The following is a 24450-nucleotide window of genomic DNA, read 5'->3' as shown; positions in this document are numbered from 1 at the left end:
TGCAGTCAGAGGCCTCCTGTCTTCCCTTTTCACTGGAGGATTAGCGGAGCTCTATTTATGCAAGTGCCAGCTGCAGAGCTCATCTAAGCACCTCTGTCTGCCATCCCTGGTACCCTGCTCCTTTTCATTCATTTGCCCTTCTCTCCCAAAAGAAGGCTTAGACTCAGTGAGGCATCTTCCAGAGGATGGGAATGGCCTTGCTTATTGCTAGGAGGATGAGGGCCCCATACTGACAAGGAGGTATGAGAAAGCAAGGAGGTTTGCAGAAAGCTGGGACCTGAATCCCAACCTCCTTGAGCAGCACTGATATTTATACTGCAGAAGCACCTAAAGCATGGTCCCCAACCCTCACTAGCTCGGGGGCTGCAATGCCGAGCAAGCGATGAACCATGGGCAGCTTCATGCTTTGCCGTTGCTGTTATCGTTTTTATTTCCTGTGGCAGGAGTGCAGCAGGAGAGTTCCCCCGGGCAGCATGCTGCCTGCAAACCTTACGCTGGGCACTGCTGGGGACCATCCCCTATAGAAACTAGAAGCTACCTGAGATCTGGTCCCTTGCGCTAGGTGCTGCACATAGCAGCAAGCAGGCCCTGCCCTAAAGATCTTATAGCCTAAGTAGGCCAGACAGTGGGAGGGGAAACAGAGGAGCAGCGATGTGCCCGAGGAGGCCAAGGTCCAAGGCAGGAGTGACACCCAGGCTTTCTGAGTCTGAGTCCAGTGCTCCATCCGCTGGGCCAAACTGTGATGTCGATGCCGGAGCCTCAAGTATCCATTTCTCTGTGGCTACTGAAGTGAGTGACAGACTCGTTGTCCATTAATAATACTCACTTCTCTCAAGGTATTTCCCATTTAGAGCTCTCAAAGCTGTGGGTTGGTATGAACAGTCCCAACGGGCAGACCGGGAAAGTGAAGCCCAGGCAGGGGAAGCGACATGCCCAGGGTCATGTGGGAAGTCAGTGGCAGTGCAGGTAGAAACCAGGCAGCCTGAAGCCCAGGTTCCCTGGTCTGGCCTTGCTTCTGCTGCATAGGAACTGAATGAGCAAAGATGCTGCAGTGTGTAATGTAAATGAAACAGAACCAGTTACAGTGACCTGAAAAATGCCCAAGCTCCTGCTCAACTGGCTGCATTTAGCTGGACTTGAAGCATTATTTAAAGCCATTTGGTCCCCTTTGGCTTTAAAAATCACAGAGCTCAGAAGCCGCAGGCTGTCCCTTCCAGCTTGCGCTGGCGGCAGTAGCTCGTTCCCCCGAGGACATGCCGAGCATCCATTTTTGCTTAGCTGTGATTAACCCATTCAGCTACAAAACACACCCCGTTTCCCATTCAGTTCCTTGCCTAGGACAGGAGGGGACTATTCGCTCTATGGAAAGCTGTTGTAGGTTGTGTTTCCTGATTCTTCCTTGCAAAAGTGCAGATTAAACGTGAATTATTGCAGCTCCAGGCAGAGAGCTGTAACGCAAGGCAAGACTGATCTCACTGGAGCAGGCAAGAAAATAAATCCTCCCCCTCCTCATCCACTGCTCCCTCAAGGTTTCGCCTCCTGTCTACAGTAGGTCTGCACTGTTTGTGACTCCGGTCCTGCAATGATGCTGTAGCGATGCCTTGGGGTGGGTGCGGGAGCATGCTCACTGGGGCGCAAAGCATCCATCTAATCACAGCAAGGAGAGGCTCGGGCTGTTTGCTGACTGAGAGCAAGTGCCTCATATGGTGAAACTGGGCATCATATGATCAGCACAGAGCAAAATGGTGGCGCAGGACCCTTAGAAAAGCTGCTTTATTCAGGAAACTCTTAAGCTAGCTGCACATGGGAAGGACAAGCCAAGGCAAGATTCACCCTAGGAACTGGGAGCTAACAGTTTCAGCATCCTTTTCATAGATTTGTTTTGTTTCCTTCTACTTTTAGAAAGACTATTCGAAAGGATCTGAAAATCCTGGATCTCTGTTATAAACCATAGAGCCTCACTGCAGCATGTATTTTGGATCAATCGAAGAGATGGATGGGCCTTTTTTTGGACACTGCACCCCTGTGCAGGGCTGTGTCAGGCAGTGGGGGTCAAATCACAGTCAAGTATTCAGCCCAGCTGGAAAAAAAAAAAAAGGATCCTGTGGATCTTTTCAATAGATCTAGGAATATTATTCGTTCCTGTCAGTTCAGGGGAACGCTGTCTGATATGCACAGACGCAGAGACTCAGACCACTGAGCCTTTGATCAGAACTCATACATTCATAAATATAAAACCACCAGCTCCAAGAGGATTATCCCTTAATCTAAATATTCATACCGTTTAATGTGTCTGGTGGTTGCAGCGTCATGGCAGCGCAAAAAGAAGCCTCTGGAGTTTCATAAGGCATATGCAGACCTCTCCCTTATATGAGTGTGCCAGTCAAAACCAGTTCTCTGTTGCTTTGCAACTGGCATCATAATCTGGAGGATTTGGCTTCTGTCTTTGCAAAGCATCTTCCCACAGCTCTGAGCAAGTGCTGGCTAATGGGATGCAAGCTCTAGCGTGGCTTGCTATGCAATTAGCAGAAAGAAAGCAGTGTGGAGCGTTACGCTGTGCCCTCTGGACTTCAGGATAGCATACGCCGCGTGCAAGAGAGCGCCCAGGGCAGCATTCAAAGAGTTGGCAGGGTGAAAAGTGTCACATGTATGAACTGGGGGACAGATTCTCATCTCACTTTCCAGCCTTGGCTTCCTCAAAATTACGCAGGGTTTACATTAGTCTGAGCGAGCAAAGAGCCTGGCTCCAGGACTTACATTTGAAAGCAAGATGGTAATTAAATTGGTATTTCTGAGCCTTGCAGTGATCCTCTTGTAGAAAAGCGTCTATGCCACAGGGAGCACAAGTGCCTGGTGGCAGGAACTGAATGTGCTGCCCCATCACGCTGTACCACGGGGTGGTGGTAACAGCCCAGGGGGGCCATTTGTCATGTCAGCCTGGTACTCCCGGAGACGGGCATGGGTTTGAATTCTTGGGTAGGTCGCAAGCAGTGAAACTACCCAGCCTGCTGGTGCTTGTCCAAGTGTATATTTTTGTGTATTACAAAACCGCTGCAGGTTTGGGGTCTGATCATCAGGTCTTGCACAACTGAGAGCCAGGATTGAGCTGGGAGAGGCATGGTTCAAGGGTGCAAGCTCTGAAACAGGAAGCCAAGGTCCATGGAGTTTTAATTCCATCCCTGGTGCTGACTCCCCTGTACTGTAGTGAAGTTCACTTATGGCACCAGTTTCCTCCCTTACATAAAGGAGACAATAATCCTAATTTCCCTCGGGAGGAGCTGCTACGAGGATGAATCAGTTAATGTCTGCAGGACGCTGAAAAGATCAATAATGCTCAGTAGCAGCAGAGGCGGTGTACACGTTCGACTGTGATACTCCTTGCAGGATGGTGAATAGACATTTTGCAAAGCACTTCCTGCATTAAGAGCCAGATTTTCCTCCCCATATATCCCTGTGCAAAAATACCAGGCCAGGACAGAGAAAACATGCCTACGACCCCTGTTCACCTTGCACAGCAATGCTCATGCTTTGAGGGGCCACATGAAGTTGTTGGGGGGTTAGGTGAGGGAAGGCGATGGCCATGGCTATCACTAAGTGATACCACTGCCTCACACACTGGCCTGTTTGGTCTTCTCCTCTCTATCTGTCTCCACCTGTCAGCTCTACTTGGGGTAGAAACCATCTTTCCAATCTGTGTGTGTTGAGCATTTAGTACTATGAGGTCTAGATCCAGGACTAGTTAATAATGCAGTGTTCGATTCAGAACAGTCTCATCAGAGTAGGCCGGGAAAGAAATATTCCAGGTATTTTTCCACCAATGAAAACAAATTCAATATGCCTCCCTATGAGAATTTGCCAGCCATGAGAGCAAGCAGGTCTGCCAGGCTTGGCTGTTCTGCAAAAGCAAAGAATGCCTTACATGTTAGTTCTGAATGAGCCTCCTCCGTGCACAGATCTGACAGAGCCAGGTGCTACAGATTGGTGACTGGGGGTCCCAGAAGCATTGTCATTAGGTTGTTCAGGCATTGCTGGCAGCAGGAAATTAGTCACTGATGCATCATCAAAGAGAATCTATAGTCCCTGGTAGCTCAGCTTTGAGGAGAGCAGAGTGGGCTTCATGCAGTTGGCCATGAAGGACTTTGGAGCGCAAAATACTGCCAGAACTAATTGGCAGTTGTTTGGGTTATTCCCAGGCAAACCATGAGACGTATGAAAGAATGGATGAAATGTGTGAAAAAGAGGTATGAAAAGAAAGAAAGAATGGATGTAAAAGATGTATGAAAGAATGGACTTGGAGTCTTTTGCCAATTTTTCCCAGTGCATCGACCATGAAAGACTGTAGATCCCTCCATCCATTGTGGGCAGCACTGTCTGCCTATATGTGTAAGGTCAGCGGTGCCAAGTCAAAGGAACAACATCTTAGTATTTTGGTATCAAGAAATACCATATAAAGCTCTTTGTACTTTGAGGTCCCAAACCATGAGCTCTGTCCTGGTTCTCTGTTCTCACCCAACGGTTAAGGCTGATGAAGGTAAATGTCTTCTCCATCCCTAGGTTCAGATAGGCCCAGCCCCGGATTAGGGCTTCCTCTGTCTAGAGATCTGCTTCAGACTCCCTTTCTGGGCTTCTTCACTAGACGCCTTGGAGATCTGGTGGGCTCTGTATTCTTCAGTTGGCGTTTTCTAGATCACTGAGGAGTCACTTAATCACTTTTTACATCTACCAACCCATTTTCCCTTCCAGTTCTTTGTATGAGTTGTGAGTCGGTCTCTGTTGCTAGGGAGCTCAGTGAGAGGAGGTCTTGGCTTAAGGATCATTGGTTATGTTTTGTATAGTACGGGGGCTGGTTGGTTCTTTTGGATGTACCTTGTACCTTTTGTTTGAGTCATGCCATCGACATCCAGTATGTATGTAGGCTTAATAAATACGATAAGACTCATGTGCTCAAAAAATAGTAGCTTTGAAGCCACAAGCACTGAAATGGGAACATTTGATTTGTCCCTGCTAACTCTGTTCTTCCTGCTTCCTTATCTTGGTCTCTGGATACTTTGCGCTGGCTGTGTTTTGCAGACCTCTCCCAGAAGAGACAGGAATGGAGTCTCTGGGCAGCCCTACAGAAGACGAGAACACATCTTGTAAGTATTGGCCTTGCATATTTTGACTTTGAAGAGGCATTTTGCAAAAGTCAGCTGTCGGAGTAGGCTGTGGCTAGAGTGGGAGCAAATTCCCTTCAAGGTTTAACCAGAACACTTTGGCAAGGATGATGAAGCCAGTAAAGATTTCTGTCTGTTCCAGTTTCACCAGGAGTGCTTAACAAAATCTGGAGGGAGGTTTCTGAAAATGGGACAAAAGTGCTCATTTGAAGAAACCTACAGGATGCCTGGGACAGGTGTTCAGAACAGGACAGTCCTAGCGAACGTGGAACGTATGGCCCAACAGTCTAGAAACATCCATACTTTAATATTTTTAGACCCAGTTTCTTTGTAAACAGGGCCCCTGTGTCTCAGTATTCTTGCCTGTAAGATGGGAATGATGATACTGATCCTGTCTCATGTGGGGTTGTAAATGGTAGTTGGTTACTGTCTGCACAGCTCCTTCCAATAACAGAAAACATTACATTAGTGCTAAGCATTATTAACTAAGTAGAAGCTCTTGCTGGGGAACATTTAGGTCCAGTCACGTCTCCAGCTCAGGAGACGGATGGAATTTGGAGATTCCTTAGTCGTGCATAACAGCTGTGAAAACTGAAAACTAGGGTTGTATTTCATAATGTGCTGGGAGTGTCGCCTAGTAGTTAGAAGAGAAAACTGGGAGTCAGGACTCCTCGCTTCTGCTCCTGGCTCTTGCCACTGACACTGCCTTGTTTCGGTTAAATGGCTTAATATATTTGTGCCTCAGTGGGCACGTCTACACAAGATGCTTCAAGCACAGTAGACTAATTTCTACTGTGCATTAGCACAGCGGGCAAAATGCATGCTAATGTGCTAATGCACCATAGAATTAGCCTAAAAAGGTGTGCACCGGTGCTACTGCACAGTAATGCTGGTTACTGCATATTTAGTTTAGTACCTGTAATAACAGATACCTGTAATAACCAGCTGCTGGTTACTGCACATTTAGTTAGTACCTGTTACTACAGGTACCATTGTGCATTAATGCATGTGTAGGAGAAACCCCTCCATAAAGGGGTTTCTAAATAATAACCACACTTTAAGTGCATCCTTGGTTGTAGTAAGCTAAGAGGCCATTTCTTAATATGATATTTTGATCTCTGTTCTCAAGGCACTCTTGCTGGCTGCTCTAATGCACGTGCCCAGTTTGGACCTTGTTGCTATAGGAATAATAATATCTACTGCAGAGAGGTGTAAGAATGCTTTTTATATAAAGGGATCCATACATTCAATGTCTTGCTAAAGGAGTAAGTCATTAGGACAAATTATTACTTTCTTTCTTTCTTACTTGCAGCTCCTCCTAACACTTTAAACTTTAACGGGGCGCATCGTAAGCGTAAGACGCTCATAGCACCTGAAATCAACATTTCACTGGACCACAGCGAGGGCTCCATCCTGTCTGATGACTTCCTGGACACCCCCGATGATCTGGACATTAACGTGGATGACATTGAAACCCCAGATGAGACGGACTCCCTGGAGTTCCTGGGAAATGGGAATGAGCTGGAGTGGGAAGGTAAAAGACAAGTTCAGGCCTCGGTCTGGTGTTGGATTAACTCCAACCATCTTTCTTTTCACCCTGCTTCACTGTCAAGAGTATTGCCAGTGGGGTCTACTAGCTCCGAAATACTGCTACCAATTACTGAGGTCATCGGGACTTATAACGATAGATGGTGGGATACATTCTGCAATGGCATAAATGTTCACACCCCTTAATGAAGCGTCTGACCAAGCATAGCACTGTGGTCCTGGCCAGATGTGATCAGTGTATGTGCTCTGCTACCTTTCACAAGGAGGGGGGCATTAACGTCAAGGCAAATTCCAGCACAGATCATTCCATTCTTCCTCTGTAAATCCCCCCCACCGCCTTCAAAGGGCAGTTTTATACAGTGACCCTCAATCATTTGCCCAAACTCGTGCATAATGCTGCTGTGAAACACCCAAGGGGACAGCACAAGGATCAAAAAGCATTTTGTGATCCTTCGTGACTGCAGCAGTATAGAGTACAAGGCATTGCAACTGTTTCTACTGCTGTTTGACAATGGAGCTCAACTAATTATTTGCAATAAACACAAACCTAGGGCAGACCAAAGCATGAAAGGAAAATTTTAATTCTTAATCTGTGGTTGCTACTGCCTCCCATGGCCTTACTAATGGCTCGTCTACACTGGGAGTTGTCCTGGAACAGCTGTTCCTGTTTAACTCCCTAAGTGGAGGCTCTTACTATGGAATAAAAATGTGTATATAATCCACTTTGGGAGTGAATAGAGCTCATTTGGAATAAATCACATTTATCCTGAGGTTAATATTTTCCCAAAGCAAAACTAATACAGAATAGTTACCCCACTTTGAATTCATATACTAACTTATTTTGAATTAACTTCCATGTGTAGACCAGCGAACAGAGAAGAAGCTAAGATTCAGGCTTATAACCTTACTGCAGGAGGGTGAGGCTAATAGGAGCACCTGGAAACTCTCCATCCTCACAGAGAAGTTCACCAGTGTGCTCACTTTCCCTTTTTCAGATGATACACCTGTAGCCACAGCCAAGAACATGCCCGGGGACAGTGCTGATCTGTTTGGGGATGGAGTGGCGGAAGATGGCAGCACTACCAATGGGAGACTCTGGAGGACCGTTATCATTGGGGAGCAGGAACACCGCATAGATCTGCAGATGATCAAACCCTACATGAGAGTGGTGACACATGGAGGTGAGGGAAAGGGAAGCCGTGGTGTGTTAAATGGCCCTGCTGGAGTTTCTTTCAAAAGTTTGCTGCTTAAGCTGTTGGGCCAATTAAGATTGAATAACTGGTTGTCTTGACCATAACATTAAAAAGCAAGTGATTTTTATTGTACATGTCCAATAGCAGACAGTGATGTTTCACATCACACTAAGAAACCCAGCTACATAACAGCCAGAGCACAATAACAAATTGCAGCAACAGATATAAGGTCTGAATTCAAGAGGCAGGGCACCCTTAACTCACGCTTAAGTCTCCTAATACAGCAGATATTCAGCAGCTCTGAAAATGAGTCCTGAAAACTAAGCCCAAATTTACTAGCCCAAGTGATTTGACCCAGGTCTAGCAATATGTCAGTAGTTCAGCCAGGATAGAAAACCCTCCTTCCCCTAAGTCCAACAACTGCTTCATATCCCAAGATGAAATAATCAGATCACAATTGTGAATACCTCTCTTGACTGAAAGCAGATATGGGACCTGATAAAACATGTTAAGATCGAACAGGAGGTCCTTGTAGCCCCCATGGTAAAATTCTTCAGGACTGGACTGTCACTTGGACTCTACTTGAATCCAGTTCTCGTTGTAGTTTGCTGGGATCCAAATCTAAATAGGTTTAGGGCACACAGCCAAGTGTAGTTATTTGCTTTATTTAAATCTTATAAATAAGCCCATAGCTGGAGCAATTAAGCCAGTGGTGGTTTATAGTGGTACATGGCTCCAGGAGGAGTGCTGTGTGGGCTCAGGATACTTGTCTAAGGTGGGGGTAGACTTATAGAGCACAGCATGAGCACAGGTCTAGCTGTAAAACTCTCCCATTAAGCTCCCCTTTGACCTCATGCCTCTCTGCTGTCTGTCCCATTTCCAGCTGTCATACTGTCCGTCTCTTTCTCTATTAGGGTATTATGGAGAAGGTCTCAATGCCATCATTGTCTTTGCTGCTTGCTATCTCCCAGACAGTAACTTGGCTGACTACCATTACATCATGGAGAATCTCTTTTTGTAAGTGGCTATACACAATTGCATGACAGAGGGGAGGCAAGGAAGGGAACATGCCTGGGGACTAGGGATGCTAACATCTATTGAGCCCACTGCATGAAGAACCTCCATTGGAAAAAATGAACAAGGAGGAATCTATGAAGCTCCTGAGTGTATATGGCTGAATGCCACTAGATGCCCTGTCCTCCATGGTGTCCTCTAACATGCAATCTAACATGCGGTGTTAATGGATGCCCATATTACAGCCAGCAAAAAAAAAACATGTCCAGGATAGGACTCCTCCAGATGGGACTGAAAAGGGTTAATAGATGCTACTCCTGGGCAAAGGGTGCACATAGACGTATGGACCGTAGCTCATGACTCAAGACCATAGCCTCCCATGACTCCTGCAAAGACACCGTACGAAAGGTTTGAGATATCTTCTGTACAAAAAAGACCAGAAAGTTTTTCAATTCCAGTCTTTGTTGGACTCCCCATGGTAAAGCATGGGGACGTATCAGTAGACTGAGGCATTCTTAGTCTGCTGATGTTGTGGAGCAAGGACATGTGAAGATAAAAAAAAAGAAACTCCAATCCATCCGTTTACCTTTCTGAAGTTTCACCCCGTTTCTGCTTTCCATTTCCATCTGTCAGGTATGTTATCAGCAGCTTGGAGTTGCTGGTGGCCGAAGACTATATGATCGTATATCTGAATGGAGCCACACCACGTCGGAGGATGCCGGGCCTGGGCTGGTTGAAGAAATGCTATCAGATGATAGACAGAAGGTGAGAAACCAGCTTAATGCCATGATCATACAGTCTAATTGGATTCTGCTATTCTACTGTAAGGTAAGGCCAAAACAGTGTAAAGGCACCCTACTGGCAGTGACACTTAGGACTCCAGCTTTAAAGGTGCTTTCGGGCTTCATGTACCCATGCAAAGTACTTTAGGACTGGATGCATGTAGAGGTCTGAATTCCACTGAGGATTAAGCAGCAGCAACAACAAAAGAGGTGCTGAGCACCTCAGATCACATTACTGGTATAGGTTTATCCTTTACAACAGAAAGGGAGCAAGGTCGGTAGTTTATTCCCTGGCTAACAGTCTACAACTTCCTTGAGGCATCATGGACTCTTTCAAAGTTGGATATTGGTACAAGCAAGCCCAGAGTACTGAAATGATGCCATCAGGGGGAGCTGTTAGAACGGATTCAGCCAGTTTTCATCTCTTTCCTGAGTAGAGTACTGTGTTCCTACTTCATACCTGCCTGAGTTGTGGCACATAAGAGCAAAGGGACAACATGTAAAGACCTGTTTTCCATAAGCATAAAATAGAAGGTAACTGTCATTTTATGTCACTTTGGTTCTACATTTTCAGTAGTATTTTTATTATATTTCACTAGACTGTTAGATAAAATTCAAGTACATTCAACCATGACAACGTTCACATAACTAGACGCGTTTCCTTTTGTCTCTCCCACCCACCTGTCTCTCTGCATTCACCTCTTGTCCCTTGCCTTGTACATAGATTGGAAGCTCTTTGGGCAGGGACTGTCCTTAAAGGGGTTTCTAAATAATAAGCACACTCTTAAGTGCATCCTTGATTGTACTAAGCTAAAAGGCAATTTCTTAATATGATATTTTGATCTCTATTATCAAGGCACTCTCGCTGGCTGCTCTAAGTCACTTAGCAGTGCAGAGAGGCTCCAATTTTCAGAAACCGAGCACCCACAAACCCAACTGAGAGCATAGATGCTCAGCACCTTCCAAAATCTGACTCCAAGTGTCTCCTGTTGGGCACTCAGATACCGAGGCACCCAAAAGGAGAGTCTTTTTCAGAAACCATGGACATAGGCAACTAGGACAAACTCAAACAGCAAGTCAGAAGTAGAGCCAGAAATTAAATCCAGCTTTCCTGACTCCTGGTGCCTAACTCTCATAGGCTCCTTAGAATATCCCAGCTGTAGGTCTCATGCCCTTCAACTGACATTATACATTACAAATCCACCACAAAAATGAATTAGTATGGCAGATTTTCCTGTAATTGTCTGGGCTTTTGTTGCTTTTAGACTAAACTAGCTCTTCCCTCTTCCTAGATGGTTTACTTACCTATAAAGCAATGCTTGGGTAAGGTGCTGAAGGATATAACATGAGGTCAAGTCTGCAACAGCTGAAACATATGGCTCAGTAGATCATTCCTGTCCCTAATGTATTTGATCCCGTGGGCCTATGTCTGATCCAACACCCACTAAAAGTCACTGAAATCCATGGACTCACACAGGTGAAAGCAAGCTCAAAAGAAAGCCCTTCTGGTCTAACCTCTTATCATCTGACTTTTCCACAGACTGAGGAAAAACCTGAAAGCTCTGATAATAGTGCATCCTTCGTGGTTCATCCGGACAGTGCTGGCTATATCCAGGCCCTTCATCAGGTATACAGAAAGTTCCACCAGATACGACAAGTGGTTTTTGGAGTGGAAATTAAGCTTTTAGGGCAGTTAACTAGTAGAGCCTGGGAAGAGACTTAGATGAGGGCAGGTTGTCCCAGAGCTGCCTGCTGTGGGCCACTGTCAGAGACAAGATATTGGGCTACATAGATGGATTTGTTTCCCAGAACTGATACCTGCTACGAATCATAACCCTGCCATATTGAAATCAATTGCAAACCTCCCATGGATTTCATCAGGAATGTGATTTAACCCCATACATTCATCATTATGTGAACGCGAAAGTCTGAACAGGGTCTTTAGTTCTCTGTGCTCTTTCCTTGGCAGTGTGAAGTTTATCAGTAAGATCCAGTACATTCACAGCCTGGAAGACCTGGAGCAGACCATCCCTATGGAGCACGTGCAGATTCCCGAGTGTGTCGTACAGTAAGTATTGCAGGGACCCTGCATTCGAAAGCTTGGCAACTCTGGGGTACTGCTGCCACATCCCATCATCCCCTCGCTTTGTGAGGCCAGCCCTGTGGGCAAGGCAAAGGACTTGGATCCAAGCTGCCTGTGTGTTTAATTCTAGTTCAGACATATTTATTCTTTGGCTCTGGGCAAGCCACGAGTTCCCTGCGTCAGCTATAAAATGGGGAGAATAATTGTCCTTCCCCTTCGGGATATGATAACTCTAACGTAATTTTTGTAGAGAGGGCCATCTTTTCACGCACTGAACTCCCCGTTTTCATGAGTACAGATATTGTGTGTGGGCAGACCCCCAAGTTGTGTGTGCACAGGTCGGGTTCATGTATTTGTAAACACGTAGTGATTAGAAGTCATGGGAAACTCATTTTTCAGAATAGCTCACCCAATCAGTCATGGGTTCTCAGCTTTGCAAGCAGCTTCTGTGCCTGCAACGCTGGGTGGTGAGGAGGAGACCTCAGAAGTATGGAACCTGAAACGACTGTCGTTGTAAGATGAGTATGGGACAGTTTGACAACCCCTGGAGAAGCAGGTCACTCGCAGGGAAGTGAAACAGTCTCAGGGGACTACTGTCAATGGAGACTGTTCCATTTCCTGCTTCCTCTATTTGCTTTTTGCTTCTGATTTTACCTAATTTGTAGAATTGACTATGGAAGGGACCAGTCAGGGAGGACTTAAACAAGGACTTGACATGGTAACTCTTCCACTAGCTTATCACATGGCTAGGACACCATGGGACAGAGGGAGCATGCTAGTGGGACCTCTGTCCACTCAGTGGGACTCTGTCCTCCTCCACTGACAACTGATTGCTTTAGCTCAGTATCGTGTCATGGGGCGATGGGAGGGAAGTGGGCCTGGGCAATGGCTATATTCTTCAAGGGGTACAGCAGGGTTCCCATCAGAAACCCTACCGGAGCTAGCCCCTTTAGTTCCTCTTGCGGGAACACTAGTAGTCGAAGGAGAGACTTCGACTCCATCTCTGCAAGATGAGCTGCACAGAATTTAGGGAGTCATTTTCCCCCTACAGTGGGGAAGGGGGTGTCTTAATAAATGGATCAGCAGCAGCCTTGGAAGGAAAAGTAAAGGACTCAAAGCTGATATCAGGTGGTTATAACCCTGGACTGAACAAAACACTAAAAAGTACTATACAGGAAGCTGTAGCATGGCCTGAAGGAAACTACAAACCTTCTCTGCCTCCAAGCATCTCTGGCAAAGGAATATTAGATCTGCTCCTGTATGTAAATCATCTTATTGAACAAATTACTTGCCAGGTCTTCTATAGGAACAGAATGCAGAACAGTGTCATACTCTTTGTATACTGTAGCTACTGCCTGCACCCTTCAAAGTAAATGAAGCATTTACTAAGAAGCAAAGTAGACAGTCCTGACTGCCCATTTACTGAAAAAGTATCTGTTTTGTTGCAGATATGAAGAAGAGAGAATCAAAGCCAGGAAAGAAAGGTAAAAGCAACTTTTTGGAGATGCAGAATGGGAAGCGTGGGACTCATATTATCATAAAGCCATTGCAGTTTGTTTTGCTCCTATGAAAACTTGCAAGTTATCACCATTACATTTTTTGTGCCTTATAACCCAGCTACTTGTGGGGCGGGGGGGGGTTGTTCTGTTTTTTGTCGATCCTACAAAGAGGTAGTTAGTTGTGTTAGTCTGAGGTCAGGCAGAATCAGCTAGAAAATAGGGCCGGGTTCTGGTGCAGGATGCAATCAATCTACAGATATCAATGGGATTTAAGTATATACTTAATATTTAATTTACCTAAGTGCATATGTTATTGAGGCTCATGTTGCCTGCTGATGGGGCTGCTGGGCCAGTTAGGGCTGAGTGGCACGGGGCTAGCTCATCCCGGTTTCCAGGAACTCTAGGCCTTGCTTACAGAGGCTCTGATTCAACAAAGCATTTATGCATGTGCTTAACTCTAAGTATACTTGTCAGTTCATGACTATTCAGCAAATAGAAGTCATTTGACAAATCATTTTCAATGATGGAAATGTTTGAGAAATCACAGGCAGTTCATGGAACAGAAGAATATGTGAAATTCATCTGATCAGCAATAAAAGTGAATTATTTGCCTGGTTCTAATTGGAATACTTTTACTCCATGGCCAAAATCCAAAGCATTTCTGCCAGTCATAGAGGAATCAATTTTCATTATCTGGCCATATGTTTTGTGCTGAAGGATCTGTTGGAATAGGGCTATGAAGGGAATGTAATAGATGAGATTTTACAAACACTAATTGCCGGTGTAAGGTGGTGCAATCCCATGAATTTCTTTGAAGCTGCAGTTGATGATCTTAATGGTGAAGCTGACCCACTTATCTAATCATGTGCCCAGAATCCACAGTAACAGGCGCCTTATAAATCCTCGTAAAACTAATAGTTGCTATTGACAGTACCCATCAAGAATGGTTTCCCCAGCTTTGCCTACACTTGTCTTCCCAACTGGAAAAGCAGTCAAACTGTTTTCAGTGCTACCTGAAAGAGGGCTAGGGGAAGTCAATTGTTCACAGCTATTGTCAAGAAGGAACCAGAGTAGAAGGGCCCTTTGACAGTAATAAGGCAATTGAAAAACTGATGAGTATTTCTAAAAATTACGTTGGTACACTCCTAAATAAAAGTCTACTTACCTCTTTCAAGGCTCATCTATTCTCAATTATACCACTTAACCTATACCTCTGCAATCAAAGTGATGCACCCCTCTGCCACCACAACTTGAAGGCATTAATATCAGTAAAGTTTATGCCAGTACAGAAGAGGGAATAAGCATACTCCACTATAAAACATCTTTAAAACTGGTATAACCACATCCACAACTAGAGGCTGTAGTGATTTAACCCCTTTAATGAAGACTGTACCCAAAACAAAGTAGTTATGACAGTACAAAACTTTATATAGATCAGGGATTGGGGTCAGAGTCTATCACTGTCATTGAGCAGGACCTGGAAGAAGTGCCATTGACTCATGGGCCGGGTGCAGACATGCAGACATGTGTGGTTTGTGGCAGCACTGCACACCTCTTTGTGGTGCCACAAACTGCACGCCCGTCACATTAAAATGTGCCCCTTATGGGGGCAAAATTTGCTACTAGGAAATCCCAGTAGCAAAAAAAAGCAGTATGTGCCACAGGAGTGTGCACCAGCAGACACAGAGGCTCAGTCCTCCTGGGAGACCCTCTGGCTGCCAGCCAGAGTGCCTCCTCTCCTCTAAGTCCACCCCGGCTCCTCCAGTACGCTGGGAGCTGGGAGGAGTGGGGAATGGCAGTTTCCTCTGCACCAAAGCCCATGTGCAAGGGCATGCACAGAGGCAAAATGTAGCAGCACAAATCTGCTACTTCTTTTGCCACTGCAAGCACCTGCCCCTGCTTGTGGGGATGTGCCCATGGGGTGAAATCTTGGCCCCACTGAAGTCATTGCAAAATTCCCATTAGGGTCAGAATTTCACCCACAGAGTAAAAAGCCATTCAGCAACAGTAAAACTCCCAGAATCCAGTTCCACGCTATTAGAAGTCATTTGGAAGTGTTCATGTACATTGCTAAAAGCCAGTCAAACAAAAAATATAAGCTTCTCTGTAGCTCAAGAACATCAACATAAAAGTTGACTGAATAACAGTGTGAAAAACTTCATGGGAACAAGGATAACTCACCTGAGTAGAGGCTGCAGTATCAGGATCATAATAAGCCCTTTACATCTTTAAAATCGTTCCCAAGTGATTAAGCTATAATATGCATGGGGTAGTGGAACAGTTTGAATCTACACATTTTCATAGCTTTTAGGCCAAAATGGATCAGCAACTGTCACCCAGTAATTAATTTCTGTAGCAAGCTCTTAACTGCTCTTTAGCTATAGCATCTGTCTTAGAATAACATCCAAGCTTGACGGAAAGGCTGATTAATTCTATGCAGTAGATTTCAAATATGATTTCTCCTTACAGAGCAGAAGAGAAACAAGACATGGCAGAAAAAGAAAGGTAAATATCCCATAGCTGATGGTAAGCTGCATGTGCTTACAATATCCCTTGGGAATCCTAGATGATTAATTAATAATTATCAGTTTTTTTCCATTGAAAATTGCTCTAAGGGTCCTGGTAGCATCTGGAAATATTTTTATATGAACCACAGGGAAAAAAGTCCTGCTAGGAAATAAAAAAGGTCTTCAAAAAAGAAAAAGGAAAAGGAAAAAAAAAAAGAAGTGAATGCCATTTAGCCATCTAACCGAGCTCTCACAACCTATCAAAGCAGACCAGTCTCCTGTTGGCATAACCAACACCCCCTTCTGTGTAGCAAGTCACAAATTGCTGCTATTAATCCCCTCTTCAGTGGATGGGCTTGCTCAGTCAGCTGAGTTCACTGAGCCACAATAAAAGTCCTGTGTGTCCTGAGTCACTGGAATGAAGGAGCTCCGGGAGAGAGAAATATGTGACTCATGTAGGGACTTGTAAACCAAAGGATGTAAAATGAGAGCCAGGGAATGTTATCATCAGAACCAGGGACTGTTACTCTGAGGGACCAGGGGAGATGTAGTGAAAAAAGAAGACAATTAGAATTTGTTGTCTTCTAGTGGGGAAATGAAAAGTTTGGGGTTTTCTTTTAAAAGTATAGACACGTTTGATATTGCAGTGACAGCACCAAATGAAACGAAGCAGGCTCTATCTCCCATAAATCAGGACATAGTCTCTTGTGTGTGGATGTATCAGACAGGAAGCTGATTCTAATCTTACTCTTAGCCCAGAAATAATATATGAGAGGAAGAGAATTTTACAAACTCTTGTTGCATCACTGCCACTAAATCACTATTCTTTCTAAGATTAGAGGCTTTTTTTTCTGTCTGGGACTTGCACCCTGCGTTTCCCCCTCACATTTATGCCAGGAGAAGCCCAAGAGTGTAGGTCAGTCTGAATGTCTGTAAGTACATGCAGCAATGTTCTGGAAACAAGAACCTGCAGAAAATTAATATTGCTCTCAGGTGCTGCTATTATCAGAAGGCCCCACGATGTCAAGATGGTTCAGGTATTTGAAATTCTCAGTTATCAGTATCCGTGTCACAGAGTTGGTCGCGGGGGTGAGACCAACTCTTGTTTTGGGGACTACTGTGTTCTACACGTGTCCCTATGGTGCCTTTGTTACTGCGCCGTCATATAGTACTGCCTTTTGGAAGTACTAAATGATGGTGCGGTAACAACCCATACTGCACCATGCATGCAGCACATGGGTATTTTTAGCTACTACATTGCCATAGCAACACACTATAACGAGGGAGCACGTTGCTACGGTGACGTAGCGTCACGTGCAGACGCACCCACTGAGACTGAATTTAGAATATATTGATCAGCTTGATCTTATTCTGGTTTTAGTTTTATCTGTCAAAATGAATTCATGGCAAAGCTCTTCAACTTTCTAAAGCTATGGAAAAAAACATTTGATCAGGGAATGGAGCCAGAAAACCCCGAAGTCACCAACAGTTCTCCTGAAATTGTGCTGCAATGTTTGCATCCTGATATTGCATCAGCATATTGCAGAAGACTCAGTTTTGCTGTCTGGTGTATCAGGGCAATTCCTTTGATCTCATGGTATAAATAGAAGCCAAATGTGTTCTTATATCATCACATATGAATGCAAAGCTATAGGAAATGCCAAAATGTACTCCAGGCATGAGGTCTTGCCATTATGGGAAACAATGAGTGCAATTTTCCTTTAAAAAGTTAGAGCCTGTTAGCTCTGATGCTATTGAACACAATCTCTCCTTTCTAGTCTCTCCTTTTATTGCTGAGAGGAAATGAAATGGTGGATGCTCTTGCTATTCTTCCCCAGAGTAAGAGGAACATTGATCAAATGTATGAGATTCTACTGGATCTGCCTGTGTTGCTCCAAAGAATTATATCAAGTTCAATGGATATAAGTTGAGGATGAATGGTTTATGGTGAAGATATGCTTATTCATGTTAATGTCTGTCTCCCTAGCAGGCCTGTGCCTCCCACAGAGGATCAGGAAACCAGGTTGGATGAATACCTCTTTCTACTGTCACTACCCTCATCCAGTCGCATTTGTAACTATGCCAGTTGAGTGAATCACTAGACTGGGTCAGATGTACGAAGTGTCTTTGTTAAGGATCCAGTAGCAAGCACCAGATGTTTCAAAGGAAGGCTTAAGAGCCCTACACCTGGCAGATGGGGAACAATCTCCTCACACGGAGATCAGAATGAGATCTTCTAGTTAGAAACTGGCTCCAACACATGGGGTTTAATAGCCCTTCCAAAGTTTTTGTTCTCATTAATTGTCATACACTCCCTGTGAAACAAAAAGATCTTGGGTCCAGTCTGGCTCTAGTTGATTTAGCAGACTTCTTCTCTAGGGATTAAGCCACAAGGGTACTGATCTTCACCGGGTTTACCAAATTGCAGGGGATTTTTGCTTCCATTTTGTGTGTTTTCTATTTCCGAAGCATAGAAACAAGTATTCTTGATGGAGTTTAAATAGCAGGGAAGTGAGGGGTCAGTGAGGAAGGGCTGGATTTAGAATTAACAAGTCCCTGAACTACTGGATGGAGAAACTGGACTTTGATAAATTATCTTATACAGAAGAAAAGTATGTATGTGAGATCTGAAGAGTGGTAAGCCAAGGAGATGTTTACGCTCCAAAGAAAGTGTCAGTCAGTAAGAGTATGCAACCCTTAGTCAAGTAACTAAAGCATTATCATCAGTGGAACTACCTGCAAGAATAAGGAGTGATCAAGTGAGTAAAAATTAGCAATATTCAACTTGCAGTCCTTATTGGGATAAAATTCTGATTAAAGTAAACCAAAGCTTTGACCAAATACTGGTGCCTGGACATGGATCTATGTGTTTTTAGCTTGCAGAATGTTGTAAAGCGCACAACTCGCGCACACCCATTTTGTTAGATTCTTAGCTATATGGACTTTAAGGCATCAGATTTATTTTAATTTGTTTACTAAAAATAATCCTCTCTCTCTCTTCCCTCCTAGTATGTCATGAATTGAAGTAATGAGGAATGAAAGAAAGGGAAGAATGACACAGCTGGACAGTCACCCACTGTAAATGCCCTTCCCAGTATAAGATCTCGTCACCATCTCATTCTGAACCCTGTAAGATCAAGGAGCCTGGCCCATGTCTCAGAGATGCAAATTCCTTTGAAGCTTTTGAAAAAAAAGATATATATATAAAAAAAGAATAATCCAATACTAGCACTTTCCAGGACAGGCTCCAACCTTGTTTCAGTGATGGTCTGTGGAGAGATATAAGTAGTGCAAATATATACAATATTTCCTCTTAGAAAGTAAACAACACCTCATAGCCCATTACAGCCACCAGCCCAAACAAAGAGATATATTTTTTTTTAATTATAAATCCCCTCTTTAACTTGCTGCTGGCCGGCACTGTAATTTTTTGCTTTCAGTTGCACATCAGTTTCCTCCTTATAGATATTACGATGGCCATTGCTCTAGGTGTTAACAAACAAAGGATATGAGAAGAGTGAGTTTTCCACCTTTTCAAATACAGTGTATGTTTCATCCAGTCAATACTGAGGATCCACCAATCTTTGGCCTTCTTGCTCCCAAAATTCCAAGATCCGCAAAGTCGAGATTTCTTGGTGGTCATCTCACGGGCTAAGTTCTAGTGAAACTTATCTAATGATGAAATGCCGTGATGTTTAATTTGTCCTGTTCCTCTTCATAAGACACTCTGATGAAGACTAACTCTGAAAGAAGGCTGCTATATTTTGGATGCCAGCCTTTTTTATAAGCACCTTCCATACCAAGGCATAAAAAGATCTGTTCTTAAGAAGGTGCCTTATGGACAGGAAAGATTCCCATCTCCTCTTTACAGAAGTTTCATGACACTGGACAATCATTCACTAGTTATACCTCCTACTGCAGAGACAAGCTGCTAAATATTTGAAATTTTCCCACATTCTCTTCCTGGCTGGTGAAGGTAAAGAGTAGAAAGCGTGACTAGAACAAGCTCAGGTTGAGACTGTTGCAAATACAAAGGCAGGGAATTGTATCCGGGGTCAGGCACTCAGCTATCAAAGGATGATGATATGATATTATAAGACTTTAAAAACATGAGGATTTTTAAGCAGAGGAGAGAAGAATTTGAACAAGCATAAAAGCCTAGCAACGTCATTTGCAAGCCCCTGTCTCCATCCAGGGTCAACCTATGCAAACAGTCTCACATGTGCACAAGGCACAAACTCCCCTTGTGGAGTTGTGCAGTTGAAGAATTATCTGCTGATTTCAACAGTCAAGAGAGATTTTGTAACTGGAGCCCCAGACAGATCTTTTTACAGGGCCCTAATAGTCAAGCTGTTCATGACCATTTGAAAGTAATGCTCCTTTACTTTGCTGTGAAATCCCACAAGAGGGCAATACTGGCAAAGCAAGATTTTCTAAACCTAGGGATCTGCTTTCTGTAAAGTGAAGAGTTTTGATTTTTAGTCTCTTCTACACTTAACAGCAGCATAGCAGACAGGACCTTGTTTTTTAATGCTACAAAGGAGTACAAAGTATGCTGGCTAACATTATTCTTGCCGATTTTCTTTTCTTCTCATTTTCTGCATGTTTGTCTCATATTGCGGGCAGAAGAATTTCAATGGGACACATGACTCTTAAGTCATGGTTTTATTTACTGAGCAGACCTATGCATGGAAAGAGAGTCTTACATTAATATCATTAACCACTGAAGCAGAAGACCACATATCTTCATTTTTGGTGTACATTAAAAATAAGCAAAAAAGCAAGCACTCATGAATCACAAGGCCTCTTATTCTTATCCAGCTGCTGGCTGTGGGGATTGGATTGTTATGTTACATGCAAAAGAAAGCAGCACTTCAATTTTTTGGAGTTTAGTTTTTACTCCAAGATAAAAGGAACATTTTACTAAAAATGTTACACTCCCAAAATATTGGCAGTCACCCTCTTTCAAGACAAGCAGTCAGCATTTTTAGAACATGTAAGTGTAAATCTCTTCCAAAAGACGTGTGACCTGTCTCTCATGTGCTCTCACAAACGGAATGATCAAAAACCTACAGAAGTCGATAGAAAAACTCCCATTGAATCAAGGGACTTGGACTTGGGCTTAAAATGAATAGTTACAGATCCTGCTCTAGTACAGAAGATGGGAAACTCCCATCAGGAATTCACAAGCCGAGACTTTCCTTCTCATTTTGAGAAACTTTTTTTCTGCATTTTGATGGAAGTCATGTGCTTTGCTTTCTGCAAAAGAATGCAATAAACTGTATGATATTGGATGCTGGGAGCGAGTTTTAAAGTCATATAGTGAACAATATCATAGTATATTTAAGAAGTGTTTGAAAAAACAACCCCCAAAACCTCTTTCGTGCCTATAGTAGCTAAATGTTTTAGCAAAGATGTCCACAATGCCCCCATCTCTGGAAAAACACTGTTCTGAAATAAATCCGACTGGGAAAAAGAACACAGATTTATCTTCAGTCTCGGGACCTTAAGACATAAAACATTTTGTGATAATGGACAGCAGCAACAGTAGGTGAACTTTCTTAAGAAAAACATGTCACCGTTGATCTTAGTCTTAACAGAGCAACCACAGAATGAATGGGCCTGGAAACTGAAGTACAAGTGTTTTTTAGAGCAATTCCAATGAACACCTCAACAGTTTCATTTAAACAAGCAGGAAAAGCTATTATTTAAAGTGGAGAATGTCAACTTGAATACTTTTTAAAAATATTTTTTCCCAAAATTTGCACTTTCTAAAATAGCATTCTTTAAACAGTATACTAGATTAAAAAATAAATAAATAAAAATGGGAGCAGAGACTTTCTGCTCCCCAACTGCTGTCTATAAGTCTTTTCAGCATAGGTGAAATACAGGTGAAAAGATGAAATTGGCAATACAAAAAAAATCAATTATTTGCATAAAGTTAAAAAAAAAATCAACCGAAAATGTATAATTAACTTCTTTCAGTCACAGTGCTTTTATACATTACTTGAAACCATAGTAACAATTTTTTCAGATAAAAACACAATGTTCTAATTGGCAGGGTCCTTTTAATAAGATGTCTGCATTATTGACAGCCATGTACCAAATTTAAAAACAAGTGTCAGACCAATAGATGGTAAATACCACATCAGAAAGTGATTTGCATCGTTAGAAAAACATTCAGTTCTCTTTGAGGTCAATAGAAAAACTTTTGCACAGAGTTGTATGTGGACCTTCAAAGAAGAATTAGAGTGGCTGGCAACATTTCAGAGAATGCAGGTACATGATATAACGGCAGAGGTCTGGAGGCCTCAACCTGTGGTTTTAAAACTATAACAAAATATAAAAGTAATGACATGTCATTAAGCCGGACAGCAGTACTTAAGAGGATAAAGACAGTTAACACATATGTGCTCAGAACATAAGTAAGATGTCTGGGTGTCTGTTATAACTGCCTGAAGTGTCACGTGTGATCACCTAACTGCACTTCAGAAACATGATGGCATCAAACGATTCAACCTCCACTACTAATATTATGTGTATTTGTTGTGAATTACTTCCGTGTATCTCTCTGAAGTTCAAATATTGCTCATTATTGGAGAAAATAACATATTTTGATAACATTTGAACATTTTTATTTCAGATAATTTTACTTTCCAATCCAAAATGGAACTTTCATTTTAAAAAAAGGCTATGTCTGAATATGAGGCTGCCTTCCATAACGTAAACTGAAAAGGAGGTAAATTCCTTGTTGTTACCCTTTACAGACCTGACAGTGGCAACTTTAAGGCCTTGTCTGCACTTGAAAGGGTTAGGCAGAATAGCTTGGCAAACCTTCCTAGGGTATCTGCAGTTTGACCAGTTCCCCAAACAAAATAAGTTATACCAGCAAAAGCACCTCTCTGCTGATATAACTGCATTTATACTAAGGTTTTGCCAGTAATAAAAGGTTAAATTTAAATTAAATGTTAAATTAAAATGTTAAATTAAAAAATCACACCCCTGTAGAAACATTACTACATGAGTAAGAGCTTCTAGTGTAGACCAAGCTTTCTTCCTGCCTCATAAAAATACCTCTGAACAGTAGGGTTTTTTTTACATGAATGCACTGTATTGTCTAAATAGTAGGTATCAAATTCGCTTCCCTGGATGAGGATAGTCAGACACTGCCACTCACATGAATTCTCCAGTTCTACTACTGATTCCAGATATAGGGAAATTTTAAGTGAGGGAAAGTTTTATCACATATCTGTGCTATCATATCTATGGACAATACCATATTCTGCTCACAGCCTGTTAATGGTTTCACATTACATAGAGGATAGAACATAAACTGAAAAATCAGATTCTCTCCTATACAGAAATAATTAAAGAACAGAGTGTGAATCATTCAAATTCAGTATTGAGGAATTTGTGCAGACTCCCTAAAAACCATCTCTAAAGTTCATTAAAGTCGATAGGAGTCTTCCCTTTGTCTTCAATAGACTTTTTTTTTGCTTAACAGCTTAAGTGACTTCTCTCCAATCTCCTTATCCGTCTGTTACATTCAACTGAAAGCCCTACAAATCAATAGAACAATAAAGTAGAGTTAATTGGCCCATCCTTTTGAAATGCAGATACTTTTTGCCGAGTTTTTCCTGCAATTAACACGTTTATGCAATCAAAAGACTTTGTTCTGGAACAGTTGGGAAATACAGTATCCACATTTGGAACTGTCAGGTAATTTTTATTGATTTTATTCCACAAGGCACAGGAAATGAACCTGGCAGATTACAGTCTAATCAAGTTGAATAATTAATACAATTCCTTCTGTATAGTACTGTGTAAATTTGAGTGGACATTTAGAACATACCTCATTACAATTTTTTCCATCTACTTTTTTCCAAAGACTGTTTGTTTACAGATGTGTCTACATATTTATGAGAAAAACAATATTTCTAAGTGTTAAGGTCTTTAAAAGCAACACCTATATTCTACATTTCTGGTGATGGGAAGAGAGATAATATAGCAATGATTGCTTTAAACTGATATTGGCATGACAACAGGGGACATGCAAGCAAGATTGCTTAAAAATGTAAACATGATTTTTTTTTTGTATTTCCTTACTGACAGGTAGTCAAAAAGTCAGCATGCTACTGTTAAAGTGAATTTTGATAAATCACAATAATATAACATAACCTCAGTTTTTTTCCTTTGCATCAGGCCCTCCAACCTACACCTACATGTAAAAATGTGTGAACTGTCATTTTTTTAAAGTGTTTGTATTTAGGTAGTTTATGCTAGAAGACCTAGATTGCTGCTATGTATTCTTATTTTTTGCTTTGTATTATGCGATAAATATCTGTGGGTAGTCAATTAAAATCAGACTGACACTTAAATATTTTGTTTGCATTCAATGTAATTCTTACAACTTTTGTTTAGAATAGACTCCTACATGAAAAAAAAAATCAGGTGGGATTTTTTTAGTGCTCTTCGATGAAGGAAGGGCCATACATCACAAAGTGCCAGATATCAGTCATCCTGATACTGCAAGCTGCATTACTCAAAATGCTTTTCCTAAATATAGTATCAATATTATTTTTGCATTTGTCCCTGCATATTTTGATTCAGAGGAGATTCATGGAACAACTGCTTTCTGTGAAAAACCGTACTGTGCCACATGACACCTGTT

General features: G+C 42.6%; 1 protein-coding gene across 1 annotated transcript in view; it reads left to right on the top strand.

The window, feature by feature from the left end:
- The window catches only part of ATCAY (ATCAY kinesin light chain interacting caytaxin), a 28508-nt gene extending 4351 nt beyond the window's left edge, over positions 1-24157 (top strand). The window contains exons 3-13 of the mRNA XM_006278683.3: positions 5071-5135; positions 6466-6687; positions 7697-7882; positions 8809-8911; positions 9542-9673; positions 11231-11317; positions 11660-11758; positions 13222-13257; positions 15742-15777; positions 17767-17802; positions 18789-24157. Coding sequence (XP_006278745.2) covers positions 5071-5135; positions 6466-6687; positions 7697-7882; positions 8809-8911; positions 9542-9673; positions 11231-11317; positions 11660-11758; positions 13222-13257; positions 15742-15777; positions 17767-17802; positions 18789-18798 — 1012 coding nt within the window. The 3' untranslated portion in view covers positions 18799-24157. The remainder of the gene's footprint in view (positions 1-5070; positions 5136-6465; positions 6688-7696; positions 7883-8808; positions 8912-9541; positions 9674-11230; positions 11318-11659; positions 11759-13221; positions 13258-15741; positions 15778-17766; positions 17803-18788) is intronic.
- The last annotated feature ends 293 nt before the right edge of the window (positions 24158-24450 follow it).

This window comes from Alligator mississippiensis, chromosome 16 (genome assembly GCF_030867095.1).
Source record: "Alligator mississippiensis isolate rAllMis1 chromosome 16, rAllMis1, whole genome shotgun sequence".
Taxonomy (NCBI): Eukaryota; Metazoa; Chordata; order Crocodylia; family Alligatoridae; genus Alligator; species Alligator mississippiensis.
Note: the sequence above shows the minus strand (reverse complement) of the source record. Positions and strands in the feature narration are given on the sequence as shown.